General features: G+C 41.4%; 1 protein-coding gene across 17 annotated transcripts in view; it reads left to right on the top strand.

Moving 5' to 3' along the window:
• Window positions 1-15,409, top strand: part of LOC107973137 (ankyrin repeat domain-containing protein 36C) — a 126,639-nt gene extending 111,230 nt beyond the window's left edge. For 13 of the 17 annotated variants that reach the window (XR_010149306.1, XR_008546476.2, XR_008546474.2 and 10 more), the window contains 5 exons: window positions 127-197; window positions 536-629; window positions 1,128-1,157; window positions 1,758-1,921; window positions 15,216-15,409. Coding sequence is in view for 4 of the 17 variants with exons in the window: in XM_054678646.2 (XP_054534621.1) it covers window positions 127-197; window positions 536-629; window positions 1,128-1,151 (189 nt within the window). In the remaining 13 variants the exon portion in view is untranslated. Of the gene's footprint in view, window positions 1-126; window positions 198-535; window positions 630-1,127; window positions 1,158-1,757; window positions 1,922-15,215 lie in introns of those variants that run through there. The other 4 variants (XM_063789562.1, XM_063789561.1, XM_054678646.2 and 1 more) reach the window with 3 other exon arrangements.
• The last annotated feature ends 6,952 nt before the right edge of the window (window positions 15,410-22,361 follow it).

Below are 22,361 nucleotides of genomic sequence, written 5' to 3'. Positions count from 1 at the left end.
ACCTTTTATAAATAAAAAAGATTGTGATAGTCTAAAATATTTTATATATATTTTGTTGATTCATTCATCTACTCATGGACATTTAGGTCATTTCCAAATGTAATTTTTTAAAATTCTTTGTTTCAGTTTCAAGAAATACAGGATCAACTTACAGCTACTATAAGATGTACTAAGGAGATGGAAGGCAACGCACAAAAGTAAAATTTGAAGCAGCACACAAAATAACTTGAGTATTTATAAAGCAAAAGAGCACTGTAGTATGAAAATTGTATCAGTTATGATAATTAGTATGTCTTTGTGAAGCCAAAAAAGTTTCATTTGTAAGCTATATTGAAATACATCATTTTTCTACATTATTCCTAAATTTTGCATATTATCACCAAAACACAGGTAGAAAAATGACACAGTAGCCCAATCGTCTACTTTTGTGATTGCTAAGAATTTGTGTAATTATACCTTCAGAAGTTTGTTTAGAATTTACATGATTTAAAAAAAATTATGTGTGAGAGTAATTATTTTAAAATGCACATTTTAGGCTTGAAGTAGAACATGTGATGATGAGAAAAATTATTAAAAAACAGGATGACCAAATTGAGCGGCTTGAGAAAATCCTGCAGCATTCAAGTTTGGTAAGCTGATCTCTTAATTTCTGTCATACTGAAAAGGAATTTTATTTTTCCAGTAGGACGGGTTAAATATCCCTTGTCCAAAATGCTTGGGCCCAAAAGTAGATTTTTTTCAGATTTTGGAATATTTGTATATACCTAATGAAATATCTTGCAGATGGTACCTGAGTCTAAACATGAAATTCATTTATGTTTCATATATACCTTATGTACATAGCCTGAAGGTAATTCTCTACAATGTTTTACAGTAATTTTTTGCAGGTAAGAAAGTTTTTACTGTTTTCCCCAGAGCCTGTCACATGAGATCAGGTGTGGAACGTTGCAGTTGTGGTGTCATGTCCGTGCTCAAAAAGTTTCAGATTGTAGAGCATTTTGGATTTCAGATTTTTAGATTAGGGATGATCAATCTACAGTACAGATGCTCCTTGACTTACAGTGGGTTTACATGATAATGTCTCTTGTTTGACTGAAACATTATAAGTAATATTTGATTTATTTCAGATGCTGCAGGTGTTTGAGAGCTAGATGAAGGTATGTTGCCAAAATTTATGAATTAAATTCAAATCATTGATTTCTGAAATAAACTCTAAGTAGTGAACGGTATTCTCTCTCAATTGCTTGGTTAATAAATGCTACATTAAATATTTTTTCTTACACACATCTAGTGAAAGATGTGAAAACATAAACATTCACAGTGAAGGGTATACTTATACTTTGTTAATTCATCATGTTCCATAGCTTTAAAAAATCACAAGAAGTCTGTGTATCCCTTTTTTTCTGGCCCTACACTTTTCTTCTGCCACCCCTATAGAACTGTCAGCCTGCACACTGAAACTGTTCTCACAAAACAAAGACATCATCAACTTCTCAAGGTTAAGGTAGTGATTTAAGGCTAACAGACCCCACACTCATGTGATAATAATTAGTTAAGCAATTACAGGTCACAAGCAGTCACTTGACCAGTGACATTTTAAATCTCTAGTCATTGACTTTGTCATTGGTTTACTTTTGCCCCTGGGAAAAGTTGAAAATTCCTTAGCATGGAATCAAAACTCTCACATCAGTGTGGTTCTTGTCAAGTTATTCAGCCTTATCTTTCGCCACTTACCATACTCTGCACCTTTGTTCTAGCATCCAGCCAAACTAGACTACATGGAGCTCCACAGTGATCGTCTTCACCTCCAGCTGTTTGCATTTACTTCTTCCCTCTATCCTACGTGTGCTTTCCTTCCCCTTCAGATATCAACCTATGAATTGCCTCTACCAAAAAGCCTACAATATTGACACAAACCTGGGTTAGTATCCCTTCTATGTCTTCCAATAAGTGCTGTCTTACGCTTGTAATTGTATGTATGATTCCGTATGGGAATTGCCTGTTTGTTTTTTCAGATTATAGCATACAGTTGTTGAGGGGTGGACCGTATCATCTTTATCTTGTAATTCCAGTGCTTGTCCTAGTACATTAGCACATGGTTGCTGAATACATGAATGAAGAGTGAGAAACCAGAAGCTCTGATACTTAACTGCCATGATAATGAATTCAGTGTGCAACTATGGGCAAATTATATTTAATAGTAATTGCATATTGTACATATTTTTCATTCTTATTAACACTGATAAACTTTTCAACATATACTGACTTTCTCTTAGTTAACTGTGAAATCATTTAGATAAAGAATATAATTCTTTTTCATTCTAACTTCTGAATTTAAATCTGAATCCTCTATAGCAGGGGTCCCCAACCCCCAGGCCACACACAGGTCCATGACCTGTTAGGAAGCAGGCTGCACAGCAGGAGGTGAGTGGCAGGCAAGCGAGTGAAGCTTCATCTGTATTTCCAGCCACTCCCCGTTGCTCACATTATCACCTGAGCTCTGCCTCCTGTCAGATCAGCAAAGCCATTAGATTCTCACAGGAGTGAAAATCCTATTGTGAACTGCACGTTCAAGGGATCTAGGTCACATGCTCCTTATGAGACTCTAATGCCTGATGATATATCATTGTCTCCTATCTCTTCACGATGGGACCATCTAGTTACAGAAAAACAAGCTCAGGACTCCCATTGATTCTCCATTATGATGAGTTGTGTAATTATTTCATTATGTATTACAATGTAGTGATAATAGGAATAAAGTGCACAATAGATGTAATACGCTTGAATCACCATCCTGAAACCATCCCCCAAACCCCCATCTGTGGAAAAATTATCTTTCACAAAACTGCTGCCTGGTGCCAAAAAGGCTGGGGACTGCTGCTCTATAGCTTCTGCACTAGAATCTACTAATGAGTAACATTTAAATCAATAACTAGTTTTAAAAGCATAACAAGAATATGTGCTGTCTGGCTGCAGTGGCTCATGCCTGTATTCTCAGCACTTTGGGAGGCCAGTGCAGGTGGATCACTTGAGGTCAGGAGTTCAAGGCCAGCCTGGCCAATATGGTGAAATCCTGTCTCTACTAAAAATACAAAAATTAGCTGGGTGTGGTGGTGCATGCCTGTAGTCTCAGCTACTCGGGAGGCTGAGGTGAGAGAATCACTTGAACCCAGGAGGCAGAGGTTTCAGTGAGCCAAGATCGTGCCACTGCAACTCCAGCCTGAGCAACAGAGTGACTCCATCTGAAATGCAAAACAAAACAGAAAGAATACATGCTGACAAAAAAATCTAAGACAATAAAATTGTATTACTAGGCTGTTAACATGATATTTTCCCATTAAATGTGTGACATGCAAAAGTATTTATTAAATGAAAATATTTTTGTATCGTTTATGTCTGATGAAAATTTATATCGTGTTTTAAATGATGTTTCTTGGCCTCTTTAACTTTTTTTTTTATTATTTTTTTTTTGAGACGGAGTCTGGCTCTGTCACCCAGGCTGCAGTGCAGTGGCGAGATGTTGGCTCACTGCAAGCTCCGCCTTCTGGGTTCACGCGGTTCTCCTGCCTCAGCCTCCTGAGTAGCTGCGACTACAGGTGCCCAGCTAGTTTTTTTTTGTATTTTTAGTAGAGATGGAGTTTCTCCCTGTTAGCCAGGATGGTCTCCATCTCCTGACCTTGTGATCTGCCCGCCTCGGCCACCCAAAGTGCTGGGATTACAGATGTGAGCCACTGCGCCGAGCCTGAAAATCTTACTACCTAAATAACTTCCCACTCCAGTCACACCCACAATCTTTCTATAATCCACATTCTCTCCTGAGACAAGAGCTTGGGAAGTTCCGTCTTGCTGAGGGAACTTTATATTGTTCAGGAATTCTTTAATAAGGTTTTACATAGTTGGGGAAACCAGGGAAAAGCAGGTTTGTCACTGCTTTGCTGAGGAGCAGACTCACATGCCTTGGAAGAATTTAGTAAACCTTCAATAGATGGCCTAAGATACTAACAGGGACCATCTCATTAAGCTACACAGTTATTTATAAATGAAAGTATAATCTAGAACTTACATGTCAAAGTCTTCCACTAGAAAGATGGCAATATTTGACTAAAACTGCAAAGTTTGTCCCAGTTGACAAAACTCTAATCAAGCCCCTGCCCTTCTCATTCTGTTTTTCCTTTTAAACTTTTTCTTATATTTTAATTTTTCATTTGACAAATGCATATTTCCTCTTTATACCATGCTTCCAAGTGTCACTCTGATACATACCTTCAATGACCAGACACAGGATTGTGGAGTTTGTTGTGGACACTCATCCCATGAATAGGGAGACTCCGATAACCTGAACAGACGGCTCTAGAAAAGAAAGGAAACTTTCTTTTCCTTCCATACAGAGCTTCCCCCCATTATTTCAGTGTACACAAACCAACATCAGTTCTTTAACACAAAAATAAAAATACTCAAGATCAAGCAATTGTGAGGGGAATCATCTTTCCAGAAGTCAATTCTTCTAGCGGCTACCTTCAGCATATACAACTTGAATGAAAAGAAGTTGGTCAAACGAGTAAAACTTTCCCACCTCATTCCAGTTCTATCTACCCATTGACAACACCTTCGGTCTTCTCACAAATATTGAGTAGAAACACTGCCAACTCTTCACCTTTATCTGGCTCATTCCCAGAGCCAGGAGAAGATGTGATTTATTTGGTGGATGGGAAATCTTATCCATTGGTCCCATCAAATCCATTGGTCCACGTTTGCCTATTAGTAAGGCAAACTTACTCAGTGATCAATGAGTACATCTAGTCTCTCTTTCTCCTCTGGATTCTGAACAGGAGACTTGGAAGGCAGGTGAAGACCCTCCCTGCACTGGGTGGGTAACTGACTGTTCTTCAGATGAACTTTTTTTTGTTCAGGTTCTGAAGTCAAGGCTAGGGGGCAATATTAGAAGTCTTTTTTGGTCAATATTAAGCCATAGTTTCTAAATCAGCTTTAGGAGGAATAATGTATTTGGATATTGATCTGACCTTTTGTTTTTATTTCTAAGTTGGTTTGGCACTGAAAAAGGAGAGGTTTGTTATCAGTCCACACCCCTAATGCCCTGACATCCATGAATCCGTTTTAGTGGAATCCAGATCTCTAAGAAAGAGATATAAAATATTTGTTCCTATCCAACTGTGATTACTATATTTCCAACTATGTTGCTGTCGGTAAGTAGAGTCTGCATACGTGTTTCTGGTTCATATATGCCTAGGGTTCCAGAGCATTACATTTCCATCAAAATGTAGATCCCGAGAATGCCAGAGAGGGTCAGGCCGAGGATAGAACAGACAGTGATTTTCAGATACTGCAGTAGGAAGGTGGATCCACCTCTTGGCTGGTACTTGTAACCATGAAGTGTGGGAAAGTAATGACCAGATTGAGTAAATGACCAGAAATTCAAAACTAAGCCACAAGAAATTTGTCTATTTCTGCTTTTGTTGACTGCTATCAGGGTTACATCAAAAACAGTATTGCTGAGACCAGTGTTGTGGAGCTTTAACTCTATGTTTTCTTCTGGTAATTTTACAGTTCAGGCCTTCTATTTAAATCTTCATTTGGAGTTGATATTAGTATGTGGTGTAAGTTAAGGGACTAACTTTATTTTTCCTGTGGATATTCAGTTTTCTCAACACCATTTGTAGAACAGACTGTCCTTTAACCATTGTATGTCCTTGGCACCTTTGTCAAAGATAAGTTGACTGTGTGTGGGTTTATTTCTGGGTTTTCCATTTTGTTTAGCCAATTTGTCCATTTATATGCCACTACCATGCTATTTGGATTACAATTGTTTTACAATATGTAATAAAATTAGGTAGCATGCTGTCTCTAGCTGTGTTCTTTTTGCTCAAGATTATTTTGTCTATTTTAGGTCTGTTCAATACAAATGTCAAGATTTTTTTTCCATTTCTGTAAAAGAATGGCATTGGAATTTTGATAGTGATTGCATCAAATATGTTCCTTTTGGTATTTTGTTCATTTTCACAATATTAATTCATCCCATCCACAAGCATGAATTTTTTTTTCATTTACTTGTGTTTTTAAATTTTTGTTCATTGGTGTTTTATAGTTTTTCATATACAGGACCTTTAATTTTTTGCTTAAATTTACACCTAAGTATTTAATTTCTGTTGCTATCATACTTGGGATTTTTAAAAAATTTCTTCAGGTAGTTTGTTATTTGTATACAGAAACACTTCTGATCTTTGTTAGATTATTTTGTATCCTGAAACCTTATGGAATTCATGCATCAGTTCTAACAGTTTTTGGTGGAATATTTAGGGTTTTCTGTATACAGGATCATGTTGTCTGCAATTAGAGATAATTTCACTTATTTCTTTTCTGAGTAGGATGCTTTTATTTTCTTGTCTAATTGTTCTGCCTAGGAATTCCACTGTTAACGATGAAAAGAAGTGGTGAGACTGGTCATCCTTGTCTTGTCTCTGAACATGGAGGAAAAGCTTTCCACTTTTCACTGTTGAGAATAATGTTAGCTAAGAGCTTGTCATACACGGTTCTTTTTTGTGTTGAGATACATTTTCTCTACACTTAATTTGTTGAGAGCTGTCATCATGAAAGGGTTTTAAATTTTGTCATGTGCTTTTTCTGCATGTATTGAGAGAATCGTATGATTTTTGTCTTTGACTTTGTTCATGCATTTTATCACATGTATTCATATGCATATGTTGAAACAAACTCGCATCCAAAGGATAAATCCCACTTGATCATGGTGAATGATTCCATTCATATATTCTTAAATTTGGTTGCTAATGTTTTGTCGAAGATTTTTGCATCAGGGTTCGTTACTGACATTGGCCTAGTATTTTCGTCTCTTGTAGTGTCCTTGTCTGTCTTTGGTATCAGAATGATGGTAGCCTAATAAAATGAGTTTGGAAGTATTTCCTCTATTTCAGTTTTTTGAAAGAGTTTGAGAGTAATTAGTATTAGTTCTTTAAAGGTTTGTCAGAATTTAGCAGTGAAGCCTTCTGGTCCTATGCTTTTCTTTCATGGGAGGCTTTTAATTTCTGCTTCAGGCCGGGCTTGGTGGCTCACGCCTGTAATCCTAGCACTTTGGGAGGCTGAGGTGGGTGGATTGCCTGAGGTCTGGAGTTCAAGACCAGCCTGGCCAACATAGTGAAATCCTGTCTCTACTAAAAATACAAAAAATCAGATGGGTGTGGTGGTGGGCGCCTGTAATCCCAGCTACTTGGGAGGCTGAGGTAGGAGAATTACTTGAACCTGGGAGGCGGAGGCTACAGTTAGCTGAGACTGTGCCATTGCACTCTACCCTGGGCAACAAAAGCAAAACTCCGCTTCAAAAAAAAAAAAAAAGAAAAAATTCTGCTTCAATTTCCTTATTATTTATTAGTCCATTCAGATTTTCTGTTTCTTCTTGATTCAGTCTTGGTAAGTTGTATATTTGTGGAAATGTTTTTATTTCTTCCATGTTATCCAAATTGTTGGCATATAAATGTTCATTATATGAACAATTGTAATCCTTTGTATTTTAGAGTTAAGTTGTAATTTCTCCTATTTCATTTCTGATCTTATTTGTTGGAATAGTCCTTTTTCTAGTTAGTCTAGATACGGATTGGTTGATTTTGTTTATCGCCTTAAAAAGAAGTTCAGTATTCATTCTTTCCATTGGGTTTCTCATATCTATTTGATTTATTTCCACTTTAATCTTTGCTATTTTCTTATTTCTGCTAATTCTTGGCTTTGTTTCTCATCTAGTTCATTGAGGTATAATGATTGATTTAACTACATTGTATAAGTTTTGGTATGTTGTGTTTTCATTTTTGTGTGTCTTAAAATATGTTTTTAAATTTTTTCTGTAACTCATGGGCCATTTATGAATATGTTAAATTTTGCTATTTTATGTATTTTTCAAGATTTCTTCTGTTACGGATTTCTAGCTTTATGCCATTGGGATGCAAAAATTTTCTTTCTATAATTCAATTCTCTAATATTTGTTAAGATCTGTTTTGTGGCCTAACATATGACATATACTGGAGAATGTTCCACCCACATTTCGGAAGAACAGGTACACTTCTGCTGTTGGATAGGATGTTCTGGGTATATCTGTTAGATCCAGTTGCTCCAAAGTGTGATTCAAATCTAATGTTTGTTAATTTATTATCTTTCTAAATGATCTTTCCATGGTTGAAATTGGAGTATTGAGGTCTCCTACTATTATAGTATTGCAGTATATTTTTCTCATGAGATTATTTAATAATTGCTTTATGAATTTAGGTCTTGTGACCTTGAGTGCATATATATTTACAAGTATTATGTCTTCATGATGAATTAACTCCTTTATCGTTATGCAGTGAACCCTATCTCTTTTATAGGTTTTAACTTAGTTTATTTCTTTTAATAATAAGTATAGCTCCCCTGCTCTATTTTAGTTTGCATTTGCATGGAATATCTTTTTTCATCTTTTCAGTTTCAGCCTATATATGTCTTGACTGGTAAAGTGAGTCTCTTGTAGGCAGCACATGATTGAATCTTGTTTTTTATTCTATCCATTGAGATGCTCTATGTCCTTTTATTTGACAATGTAATGCACTTACTATCAAGGTAATTATTTATAGGGAAGGACTTTCTACTGCCACTTTGTAATTTTTTTTCTGATTGTTTTATGAGTTCTTTGTTCCCTTTTTCTCTCTTGCTGAACTCTTTTATAGCTTGATGGCTTTCTGTGGTGGTATGCTTTAAAATTTTGGATAAATTGCAAAATAAACTTTTTTATTTTGTGCAGTTATGATAGGTTTTGTTTTGTGGTTATCATGAAACTTACCTAAAATATCATATTCTTATAACAAACTACTCTAACAACTTCTGATAGCAACTTCTCTTTAATTGCATCCAAAAGTCTACATTTTCATTCTCTCTCCCATACAATTGTACAATTTTATGTCAAAACTTACCCTTTTAGTTCATACTTATATACCTTAGCAATTTATTGTAGCTACAGTTATTTTCAATACCTTTGTCTGCTAACCCTACTAGTAGGGATAAAATTGCTTTACAAACCACCCTTAGAATATTAGAGCATTTTGAACATGACTGTGTATTACTGATGGCATTGAAGCTTTTTACTTTTAGATGTTTTTTCTTACTATTTAGGCTTTTATTTCAATGTAAGGCTCTTCCTTTAGTAATTCTGATCAATCAGGGATATTGATTATAAATTTTATTGGTTTTTTATTTGTATAGAAAGGTTTTTATATCTCCCTCTCCCTCATTTCTACAGGACAGCTTTGCTAGGCACAGCATTTTTTTTTTCAAGATGGAGTCTTGCTCTGTCACCCAGGTTGGAGTGCAGTGGTGTGATCTCGCCTCCCAGGTTCAAGCTTGCTCACTGCAATCTCTGCCTACCAGGTTCAAGCAATTCTCCTGCCTCAGCCTCCCAAGTAGTTGGGATTACAGGCCCATGCCACCATGCCCAGCTAATTTTTGTATTTTTAGTAGAGATGGGGTTTCATCATGTTGGCCAGGCTGGTCTTGAACTCCTGACCCCCTGATCCACCTGCCTCAGCCTCCCAAAGTGCTGGGATTACAGGTATGAGCCACTTCACCCAGCCAGGAACAGTATTGTTGATTGGCATTTTTGTTTGTTTGCTTGCTTGTCTGCTTTAGCATTTTGAATACATCATCCCTCTCTCTTGTGGACTGTAGGGTTTTCTGCAGAGAAATCCACTGAAAGCCATATTGAAGCTCCCTTGAATGTGATGTATTTCTTGTTTTATTGCTGTTTTCAGTATTCTTTGTTTTTCATTTTTAATAACTTCATTGTGATGTATGTTGATAAATGCCTCTTGGATTGAAATGGATTCATGACCTCTGCAGTTTTCATACCTCAATGTTGTCATCATTCTTCATGTTTGGGAAATTTTTAGTCATTATTTCATTAAATATGCTTTCTAGGCCTTTTTCTTTTTCTTCTCCTTCAGAAACTGATATTATATGAAAGTTGGGTTGTTTGATTGAGTCCCATAATTGCCATATGCATTTGTTATTCTTTTTTGTTGTTGTTTTTCCCCGAAGGAATCATTTCAAATGTTTTTTCTTTAAGCTCACTGATTCTTTTTTTCTGCTAATAAAATCAGCTGCTGAAGCATTGTATTAAATTTTTAGTTTGTTGTATTCTCTATATCTAGAATTTCTATTTGTTTTTTGTTATCATATCTATTTCTACTTCAGAACTATCATTCTGTTAATGAATTGTTTCCCAAATTTATTTTAGTATGTTATCCATGATTTCTTGTACAGGCATACTTCAGGGATATTGCAGGTGTGATTCCAGGCAACCACAATGTAATAAGAACTTGAATTTTTGGTTTTACACTGCATATAAAAGTTTTTTACACTATACCATAGTCTATAAAGTGTGCAATAGCCTTATGTCTACAATTACATACTTTAAAAACTACTTTATTGCTAAAAATGCAAATGATCATCTGAGCCTTCAGTGAATTTTAATTTTTGCTGATGAAGAGTCTTTCCTCTGTGTTGATGGCTGCTGAATGATTAAGGTGGTGGTTGCTGCAGATTGAGGTGGTTGTGGCGATTTCTTAAAATAAAACAACAGTAAAGTTTGCTGCATCAGTTGACTCCTTTGATGAAAGGTTTATCTGTAGTGTGCCATGCTGTTGGATAGCATTTTACCTCACAGTAGAACACCTTTCAAAATGAGTCGATCCTATCTAATGCTGCCACCGCTTTATCAACTAAGTTTGTATAATAAGATAGGTGTTTTTTTTTTTGTCATTTCAACAGTGTTTACAGTATCTTCACGAGGAATAGATTCCATCTCAGATGGATGGGCTATAAGAAACAACTTTTAGTACATTGAAGTTTGATCATGAAACTGCAGAAATTCAGTCACAGGCTCAGGCTCCAGTTTTACTCTTAGTTCTCTCCCTAGTTCCATCACACTCACAGTTACTTCCTCCACTGAAGTCTTGAAACCCTGCAAGCTATCTATAAGGGCTGAAATCAATTTCTTCCAAACTTCATATTTTGACCTCCTCCAAGGAATCACAAATATCTTTAATTTCATCTAGAATAGTGATTGCTTTCTAAAAAAATCCAGATGATTTTTAATTTGCCTTGTGCAGATACACAGAAGAATCATTGTCTATGGCAGGTATAGGCTTACAAAATGTATTCTTAAATAATAAAATGTCCTTGATCCATGGGCTTCAGAATGAATGCTGTGTTAGCAGGCATGGAAACAACATTTGTACAACTCCATCAGAGCTCTTGGGTTATGAGTGCATTGTCAATGAGCAGTAATATTTTAAAAGATATATATATATATACACACACACATATATACATACACACACATACACGTATACACACACACAAACACACACACACACACGTTTTCTGGACAATAGGTCTCAACAGTGTGCTTAAGATATTTGGTAAACCATACTGTAAATGATGTGTTTTCATCCAGGCTTTGTTGTTTCATTTATAGAGTATAGGTAGCATAGGTTTAGAAGAACTTAAAAATGTAGCAGAATGGTAAATGAGTACTGCCTTTAATGTTTTAATGTAACCAGCTGCATTAGCCAGTACATAGAGAGTCAGCCTGTCCTCTGAAGATTAGAAGCCAGGCATTGACTTCTCCTCTATAGCTGTGAAAGTTTTAGGTATCCTCTTCTTCCAGTATAATGCTGTTTTGTCTACATTGAAAATCTGTTATTTAGCATAACTGCCCTCATCAATGATCTTAGCTAGATCTTCTGGATAACTTGCTGCAGCTTCTCTATCAGCACTGGCTGCTTCACCTTGCACTTTTATGTTATGAAGATTCTTTTCTTAAACCTCATGAACCAACCTCTGCTAGCTTTAAACTTGTCTTCTGCAGCCTCCTCACCTGTCTCAGACTTCACAGAATTAAAGAATGTTAGGGCTTAGCTCTGGATTCAGCTTTGGCTTAGCGAAATGTTGTGGCTCATTTGATTTTCTATCCAGACCACTAAAACTGTCTTCACATCAGCAATAATACCATTGTACTTATCATTTGTGCATTCACTGGAGTAGCCTGTTTAATTTCCTTTAAGTACTTTTTTTTTTGGCATTCACAGCTTAGTTTACTGTTTAATGTAAGTTGCCTAGCTTTCAGCCTATCTGAGCTTTCAACATGCTTTTCTCACCCTATTAATCATTTCTAGCTTTGTATTTAAATACTGGCATCATGGGGGCTAATGTGGCTTACAAAGTATAATTCATCTGGCAGATGGAACCATAGTTTGACACTACCAGTCTTATGTCAGGTTCAACCCAGTAATAAATCCAAGCCTACCTATTCTTCCCAGAAGGAGCTTGATTATGCATTGAATCAAGCTCCCAGAAGGAGCTTGATTATGCATTGAAATTCCACAACCTCCGTGGTTAGTGCCCAAGGAACTGTTTTCTTAACAACTCTGCTCTGTGAGTCGACAGGATTTTGTATTTTTGAATGTATTTAGACCATAGAAAACAAAGAAGTAAGCATACAATGGGCCCACATTCAGAAGCTATCTCCTCAGGATCAGAGGCTGCATCCAGAGTGTGCATAGGTGTGTTTGTCACAGATCCTCTGCCAAGCTTAATGGAGAGAGAGTGGGAGATAAATGTCCATACTAATCTTCATCATGTAGCTAGAAAGAACTGAAACACTCCTCCAGCCTTCTAACTTTCTAGCTACATCTGGATTGTCTGGCTCCTACCTTAACCAATTTCTGGTTACTGACAAGGCGTGGCACATCCTAAATTCCAGGGAGCCACCAAAAACAGTCAACACTAGAGCACACAAGGACTTGAGAGGTACCTGAAGATCTCTGGCTGGAAAGTTTGGTGAGATCCTTTTCCTACATGAGGCCAGTCTTATCAAATGCACAGGAGCCAACAGAGAGAGTCAAGGAAAAATGAAGAAACAGGGAAATATATTCAAAGCAAGAAAACAAGATAAATCTCCAGCACCTGAGTGAAGTGCAGATATGTAATTTATCTGACAGAGATTTCCAAATAATGGTCATAACAATAATCACTGAGGTCAAGATAGCTTTGCAAGAATAAGTTGAGAACTTCAAGAAAAGGAAAAATATTATACAATAATGTCAAACAAATCATAGATCTAAAGTGTACTGTAACTGAACTGAAAAAATTTAATAGAGGTGTCCATTAATAGAATCTATCAGTGAACTTTGAGACTGGTCACTGGAAATTATCTAACCTGAGGATCAGAAAAAAACATAATGCAAACGGAGTGAAGACAACTTTAGAGAGTTATGGGACACCATCAAGCAGGACCACTCACGCATTATTGGCATGCCTGAAGGAGAAGTGAGGAAGAAAGGAATGGAAAAGTGTTTAAAGGAATAATGACAGAGAATTTATCAAGCATGGGGAAGAAAACAGAAAGCCTGATCCAGAAAGCCCAAAGGGAACCAAATAAGGTGAATCCAGGGACTCACAGCAAGATACACTATAATCAAATTGTCCAAAGTTAAAGAGAAAAAGAGAGTGATATTGTTTGCAAATTTGTACCATCCAAATATTGTGTCGAGATTTGATCCCCAATGTTGGAGGTGGGACCTAGTGGGAGGTGTTTGTGTCATGGTGGTTGATCTCTCCTGGATAGCTTTTTGCCCTTTTTTCACTAATGAGTGATTTCTCACTGCATTACACAAAAGGTGGTTGTTTAAAACAGTGTGGCACCTCTCCCCTCTCTTCCTACCTCTCTAGCCATGTGTGACATACCCATTGTCTCTTCACCTTTAGCCACAAGTAAAAGCCTTCTGGGTCCCTGACCAAAAGCTGTGCAGATGCCACTGCCATTCTTCTTCTATAGCCTGCAAAACTGTGAGCCAAACAAACCTCTGTTCCTTATAAATTACCTAGTCTCAGCTATGTTTTCATAGCAACACAAAAATTTGTGTTTTTCCATGTTGCTCTTTTCTTTGTTATTCTGTGTTGCTAACACAGAAATTAGTACCAAGGAGTGGGGTTTTGCTATAAAAATACCTGATAATGCAGAATTTGCTTTGGAACTGGGTAGTAGGCAAAGAAGACAGGAAGATGAGGAAACTTGTGGAACTTAATTAGACCTTGGTTAAGTGGCCGACCAAAATGATAATAGGAATATGAACAGTGAAGGCCATGCTGTTGAGGTACATAGAATACAACTTTCAAGAAGTGACTGCACCATTTTGCATTCCCACAAGCAATGAATGAAGTTTCCTCTTGCTCCACATCCTTGCCAGCCTTTGATGTCAGTGGTTCTAGATTTTGGTTATTCTAATACGTGTGCAGTGGCATCTCATGGTTGCATTTCTCTGAGGAAATATTACGTGTAGCCTCATTACATATGCTTATTTTCCATTTGTATAATTTACTTGATGAGGTACTTGTTAAGGTCTTTAGCTCATGTCTTTTACTGCTCAGCTTTAAGAATACTAATATGTTTTGAATAATAGTTCTTAATCAGATACGTTTTGGCAAATTTTTTTCCATCTGTGGTTTCTCTTTTCTTTCAGTGTATTTAATGGTGTAAAAATGTTACATTTTCATCAAATCCAGCTTATCAATTCTTTCTTCTATTGACTTCAACTTTGGTGTTTTTTCTAAAGGTCATCATTAAACCCAAGATAATGTGTATTTCCTTCTATATTATCTTCTATAAATTTTATAGTTTTTTTGTATATTTATGTTGCTGATCCATTTTGAGTTAATTTTGGTGGGGGTGTAAGGTCTGCGATTTATTTTTTTTGCATGTGGATATCCAGGTATTCCAGCAGCCCTTCCTGAAAAAACTGTTTCATCATCATAATGCCTTTACTTTCTTGTCAAAAATTAATCGAATGTATTAATGTGTTTCTATTTGTGAACTCTCTATCTCATTTTATCCGTTTGTTCTTTCACTAATACCACACTGTCTCCATTACTGTAGCTTTACGGTAAGTCTTGAAATTGAGTAGTGTCTGTCCTCCAAGCTTGTTCTTCTCCTTCAATATGGTGTTAGCTATTCAAGGTCTTTTGCCTCTCCATATAAACATTTTCATTTAGATTGGAATTGCATTGAATCTATATATTGGAAAAAACTGACATCTTAATAGCATTGAATCTACTTATGAATATGGTACATATCTCTTTTTGTTTCATTCTTCACTTTCTTTCATCAGATATGGACATTTCTGGAATTACAGAGCCCCCTCTACATTGAGCACAAGACAGTGACGAATCCACATTCTTCAGCCAGAAAGTCACCTCTGAGAGCCAAATGTCTGACTATAGACAGGAGAGTCAAAGAATGATAATGACATCTCAGGAAAATTGTGAAAATAATCAGCAACCGTATGTGGATAACCCTTTCAAATTTCTCCAGGGCACCTGTCATTTCAGCCAGTACTTGCCAGCTTGTGCCAAGGATGCTGGAGCTCCCTGGGATGAGTTTCCCAGGGGAGGAGCTGGCTGCCATCTTTGCTGTTTGGGCAACACAGCCATTCCAGCCTGTGGGCTTTGGGCTTTGGACAGTGCAAACTGATGGGGTAGAAGGGATCCCTAGAATAGCACAGCTGCTCTCCCAACATGTGCCCAGATCCTTTTTTTTTTTTTTTTTTTTGAGAAGGAGTCTTGCTCTGTCACCCAGGCTGGAGTGCAGTGGCATGATCTCGGCTTACCGCACCCGTCACATCCCTGGTTCAAGCAGTTCTTCTGCCTCAGCCTCCCAAGTAACTAGGACTACAGGTGCCCATCACCACGCACAGCGAATTTTTTTATTTTTAGTAGAGATGGGGTTTCACCATGTTGGCCAGGCTGGTCTGGAACTCCTGACCTCAAGTGATCCGCCCTGCTGGGCCTCCCGAAGTATGGGGATTACAGGCATGAGCCACCGTGGCCGGCCCCAGACAGATTCTTTAAGGGGATTCCCAATCTGTTCCTCCCAACCAGGGCCTCCAGCTACCCCACCAGTGTCTAGGGCTGACAGGAATTTGAATTCTCCCTGGGAGGGAGTTCTGGAGTTCCCTCCCAGTGGGAGTCCTTCCAACTGGGGCCTGGGGGAGAGGATGGGGCCAGCTTTGGAGAGTCCCAAATGACTGGGGGTGGAAGGAATCCCCCAGCACATCACAACTGCTCTGCCAAATAGTGGCCAGGCAGATTCCTTACACAGATCCCTCATTCTTTCCTCCTCACTGGGTGGGACCTCCCACCTGGGGCCTCCACCACCCCACTGGTGTTCTCAAGCTGACACAGATTTACATTCTCCCCGGGAAGGAGTTGTCGAGGTCCTGCCCAGTAAGGAGGAATGGATCAGGAACCTGGTAAAAGAATCTGCCTTCTAAGATTTTGTAGAGTAGCTATGCTGTGCTGATAGATCCCTTCTGCCCCGGTAGGTATGGATTCTCCAGAGCCCGCGGGCTGTAACGACTAAGTTGCACAAACAGCAAAGATGGCTCCTTGCTCTTGCGCGTGGGAACCCATTCCAGGAATTCAAATCTCTGTCAGCCTGAGAACACCGGTGTGGGTGGCTGGAAGCCCCAGCTGAAAGGACCCTCATTGGGCTGGACCTCCAGGCCTCCATGCCAGGGAGAACTCAAATCTCTGTCAGCCCCAGAACACTGGCGGGGGTGGCTGGAGGCCCCAGTTGGGAGGTCCCCCACTGGGCCAGACCCCGAGACCTCCATGCCAGAGAGAATTCAAATCTCTGTCAGCCCCAGAACACTGGCGGGGGTGGCTGGAGGCCCCGGTTGGGAGGTCCCTCACTGGAAGGGACCCCAAGAACCGCATCCCAAAGAAAATTCAAATATCTGTCAGCCCCAGAACACTGGCGAGGGTGGCTGGAAGCCACGGTAGGGAGGTCCCTCACTAAGCAGGACCTCAAGACCTCCATACCAGGGGGAATTCAAATCTCTGTCAGCCCCAGAACACTGGCGGGAGTGGCTCAAGGCCCCTATTGGGAGGTCCCTCACTGAATGGAACCTCAAGACCTCCATCCCAAAGAGAATTCAAATCTCTGTCAGCCTGAGAACACCAGCGGGGGTGGCTGGAGGCCCCTGTTGGGAGGTCCCTCACTGGGCAGGACCTCCAGACCTCCATGCCAGGGAGAATTCAAATCTCTGCCAGCCCCAGAACACTGGTGGGGGTGGCTGGAGGCCCCGGTTGGGAGGTGCCTCACTGGGCAGGACCTCCAGACCTCCATGCCAGGGAGAATTCAAATCTCTGTCAGCCCCAGAACACTGGCGGGAGTGGCTCAAGGCCCCTATTGGGAGGTCCCTCACTGAATGGAACCTCAAGACCTCCATCCCAAAGAGAATTCAAATCTCTGTCAGCCTGAGAACACCAGCGGGGGTGGCTGGAGGCCCCGGTTGGGAGGTGCCTCACTGGGCAGGACCTCCAGACCTCCATGCCAGGGAGAATTCAAATCTCTGCCAGCCCGAGAACACTGGTGGGGGTGGCTAAGGCCCTGGTTGGGATGTCCCGCCCAGTGAGGAAGAATGGATCACAGACCTTCTTAAAGACCCAGTGTGGCCACATTTTGGTAGAGCACCTTGCTATGCCTACCCCGCCAGTGTTCTCAGGATGACAGATTTGGATTCTCCCTGGCATGGAGGTCTTGAGGTCCTGCCAAGAGAGGGACCTCCCAACCGAGGCCTCCAGCCACCCCTGCCAGTGTTCTGGGGCTGACAGAGATTTGAATTCTCCCTGCCATGAAGGCCTCAGGGTCTGGCCCAGTGAGGGACCTCCCAACCATGGCCTCCAGCCACCCCCGCTGGTGTTCCAGGGCTGACAGAGATCTGAATTCTCCCTGGCACGTAGTTCTCAAGGTCCTGCCCAATGAGGGTCCTTTTACCTGGGGTCCCCAGCCACCCCCTCCAGTGTTCTCAGGCTGACAGAGATTTGAGTTCTCCCTGGCATGGAGGTCTCAGGATCTTGCCCAGTAAGGGACCTCTCAACTGGGGCCTCCAGCCACCCCCACCGGTGTTCTGGGGCTGACAGAGATTTGAATTCTCCCTGGAATGGAGGTCTTTAAGTCCTGCCAAGTGAGTGACCTCCCAATCGGGCCTCCAGCACCCCCACCGGTGTTCTTGGGCTGACAGAGATTTGAATTCTCCCTGGTATGGATGTCTCAGGATCTGGCCCAGTGAAGGACCTTGGCCTCCAGCCACCCCTGCCAGTGTTCTGGGGCTGACAGAGATTTAAATTCTCCCTGGCATGGAGGTCTTGAGGTCCTGCCCAGTGAGGGACCTCTCAACCGTGGCCTCCAGCCACCCCCACCAGTGTTCTCGGGCTGACAGATATCTGAATTCTCCCTGGCACGTAGTTCTCAAAGTCCCGCCCAATGAGGGTCCTTTTAGCTGGGGTCTCCAGCCAATCCCACCGGTGTTCTCAGGCTGACAGAGATTTGAGTTCTCCCTGGCATGGAGGTCTTAAGTCCTGCCCAGTGAGGGATCTCCCAACTGGGGCCTCCAGCCACCCCCGCCAGTGTTCTGGGGCTGACAGAGATTTGAATTCTCCCAGGTATGCAGTTCTTGGTTCTTGAAGTCCCGCCCAGTAAGGATTCTCCTAACTGGGGCCTCCGGCCACCCCCACCTGTGTTCTCATGCTGACAGAGATTTGAATTCTTCCTGACATGGAGGTCTCCACTTCCTGTCCGGTGTGGGTCTTTTCAATTCAGGCCTCCAGCCACCCGCCCCTGGTGTTCTCAGGCAGACAGAGATTCGAATTCTCCCTGGCACATAGTTCTTGAGGTCCTGCCCAGCGAGGGTCCTTTTAGCTGGGGTCTCCAGCCAACCCCACTGGTGTTCTGGGGCTGACAGAGGTTCGAGTTCTCCCTGGCATGACGGCCTTGGGGTCCCGCCCAGTGAGGGACCTCCCAACTGGGGCCTGCAGCCACCCCTGCCAGTGTTCTGGGGCTGACAGAGATTTGAATTCTCCCTGGAATGGAGGTCTCGGGGTCTGGCCCAGTGAGGGACCTCCCAACTGGGGCCTCCAGCTAACCCCGCCAGTGTTCTGGGGCTGACAGAGATTTGAATTCTCCCTGGAATGGAGGTCTTTAGCTCCTGCCAAGTGAGTGACCTCCCAATCATGCCTCCAGCCACCCCCACCGGTGTTCTTGGGCTGACAGAGATTTGAATTCTCCCTGGTATGGGGGTCTCAGGGTCTGGCCCAGTGAAGGACTTCGGCCTCCAGCCACCCCTGCCAGTGTTTTGGGGCTGACAGAGATTTGAATTCTCCCTGGCGTGGAGGTCTTGAGGTCCTGCCCAGTGAGGGACCTCTCAACCGTGGCCTCCAGCCACCCCCACTTGTGTTCTTGGGCTGACAGAGATCTGAATTCTCCCTGGCACGTAGTTCTCAAGGTCCCGCCCAATGAGGGTCCTTTTAGCTGGGGTCTCCAGCCAATCCCACTGGTGTTCTCAGGCTGACAGAGATTTGAGTTCTCCCTGACATGGAGGTCTTTAGGTCCTGCCCAGTGAGGGATCTCCCAACTGGGGCCTCCAGCCACCCCCGCCAGTGTTCTGGGGCTGACAGAGATTTGAATTCTCCCAGGTATGGAGTTCTTGGTTCTTGAAGTCCCGCCCAGTAAGGGTTCTCCTAACTGGGGCCTCCAGCCACCCCCACCTGTGTTCTCATGCTGACAGAGATTTGAACTCTTCCTGACATGGAGGTCTCCACTTCCTGTCTGGTGTGGGTCTTTTCAATTCAGGCCTCCAGCCACCCGCCCCTGGTGTTCTCAGACTGACAGAGATTCGAATTCTCCCTGGCATATAGTTCTTGAGGTCCTGCCCAATGAGGATCCTTTTAGCTGCAGTCTCCAGCCAACCCCACTGGTGTTCTGGGGCTGACAGAGGTTCGAGTTCTCGCTGGCATGGCGGTCTTGGGGTCCTGCACAGTGAGGGACTTCCCAACTGGGGCCTGCAGCCAACCCCGTCAGTGTTCTGGGGCTGACAGAGATTTGAATTCTCCCTGGCATGGAGGTCTTTAGGTTCTGCCAAGTGAGTGACCTCCCAGTTGGGCCTCCAGCCACCCCCACCGGTGTTCTTGGGCTGACAGAGATTTGAATTCTCCCTGGTATGGAGGTCTCAGGGTCTGGCCCAGTGAAGGACTTCGGCCTCCAGCCACCCCTGCCAGTGTTTTGGGGCTGACAGAGATTTGAATTCTCCCTGGTATGGAGGTCTTGAGGTCCTGCCCAGTGAGGGACCTCTCAACCGTGGCCTCCAGCCACCCACACCGGTGTTCTTGGGCTAACAGAGATCTGAATTCTCCCTGGCACATAGTTCTCAAGGTCCCGCCCAGTGAGGGTCCTTTTAGCTGAGGTCTCCAGCCAATCCCACTGGTGTTCTCAGGCTGACAATCATGTCATCTGCAAACAGGGACTATTTGACTTCCTCTTTTCCTAATTGAATACCCTTTATTTCTTTCTCCTGCCTGATTGCCCTGGCCAGAACTTCCAACACTACATTGAATAGGAGTGGTGAGAGAGGGCATTCCTGTCTTATGCCAGTTTTCAAAGGGAATGCTTCTAGTTTTTGCCCATTCAGTATGATATTGGCTGTGGGTTTCTCATAAATAGCTCTTATTATTTTGAGATACATCCCATCAGAGATATAGACCAATGGAACAGAACAGAGCCCTCAGAAATAATACCACACATGTACAACCATCTGATCTTTGACAAACCTGACAAAAACAAGAAATGCGGAAAGGATTCCCTATTAAATAAATGGTGCTGGGAAAACTGGCTAGCCATATGTAGAAAGCTGAAACTGAATCCCTTCCTGACACCTTATACAAAAATTAATTAAAGATGGATTAAAGACTTAAATGTTAGACCTAAAACCATAGAAACCCTAGAAGAAAACTTAGGCAATATCATTCAGTATATAGGCATGGGCAGGGACTTCATGTCTAAAACACCAAAAGCAATGGCAACAAAAGCCAAAATTGACAAATGGGATCTAATTAAACTAAAGAGCTTCTGCACAGCAAAAGAAACTACCATCAGAGTGAACAGGCAACCTACAAAATGGGAGAAAATTTTTGCAATCTACTCATCTGACAAAGGGCTAATATCCAGAATCTACAAAGAGCTCAAACAAATTTACAAGAAAAAAACAAACAACCCCATCAAAAAGTGGGCAAAGGATATGAACAGACACTTCTCAAAAGAAGACATTTATGCAGCCAACAGACACATGAAAAAATGCTCATCATCACTGGCCATCAGAGAAATGCAAATCAAAACCACAATAAGATACCATCTCACACCAGTTACAATGACGATCATTAAAAAGTCAGGAAACAACAGGTGTTGGAGAGGATGTGGAGAAATAGGAACACTTTTACACTGTTGGTGGGACTGTAAACTAGTTGAACCATTGTGGAAGACAGTGTGGTGATTCCTCAAGGATCTAGGACTAGAAATACCATTTGACCCAGCCATCCCATTACTGGGTATATACCCAAAGGATTAGAAATCATGCTGCTATAAAGACACATGCACACGTATGTTTACTGTGGCATTATTCACAATAGCAAAGACTTGGAACCAACCCAAATGTCCATCAATGATAGATTGGATTAAGAAAATGTGGCACATATACACCATGGAATACTATGCAGCCATAAAAAATGATAAGTTCATGTCCTATTTAGGGACATGGATGAAGCTGGAAACCATCATTCTCAGCAAACTATCACAAGGAAAAAAAACCAAACACCACATGTTCTCACTCATAGGTGGGAATTGAACAATGAGAACACTTGGACACAGGGTGGGGAACATCACACACTGGGTCCTGTTGTATGATCCTTCTCTATAATCTGTGTTTATAGGGCATATCTATGTACAACCTCTATTACACAGAATTAGGCTCAGCCAGAAGGGGGCCAAGATGGCCAACTAGAAGCAGCTATGGTGCATGGCTCTCACAGAGAAGAATGAGAGGGATGAGTAAACACAGCACCTTCAACTGAAATATCCAAGTACTCACACTGGAACTGATCAGGAAAACAGCTCCACCCATGGAAAATGGAAAAAAGCAGGGCAGGGTGACAGCCCACCCAGAAGTGACCAAGAGCCAAGGGGAACCCCTTTGCCTGCGCAGGGAAGTGATGAGTGAATGTGTGAAAATAAACTCCAGGCCAGAATTTCATATCCAGCCAAACTAAGCTTCATAAGCAAAGGAGAAATAAGCTCCTTTTCAGACAAGCAAATGCAGAGAAAATTTGTTACCACCAGACCTGCTTTACAAGAGCTCATGAAGCTCAGAAGTGTCCCACAACTACAGGGAAATTGAACAGCCTGCTCCTGAATGACTCCTGGCTAA

This window comes from Pan troglodytes, chromosome 12 (genome assembly GCF_028858775.2).
Source record: "Pan troglodytes isolate AG18354 chromosome 12, NHGRI_mPanTro3-v2.0_pri, whole genome shotgun sequence".
In the NCBI taxonomy this organism is placed as follows: Eukaryota; Metazoa; Chordata; class Mammalia; order Primates; family Hominidae; genus Pan; species Pan troglodytes.
This window is presented reverse-complemented; position numbering and strand designations above follow the sequence as displayed.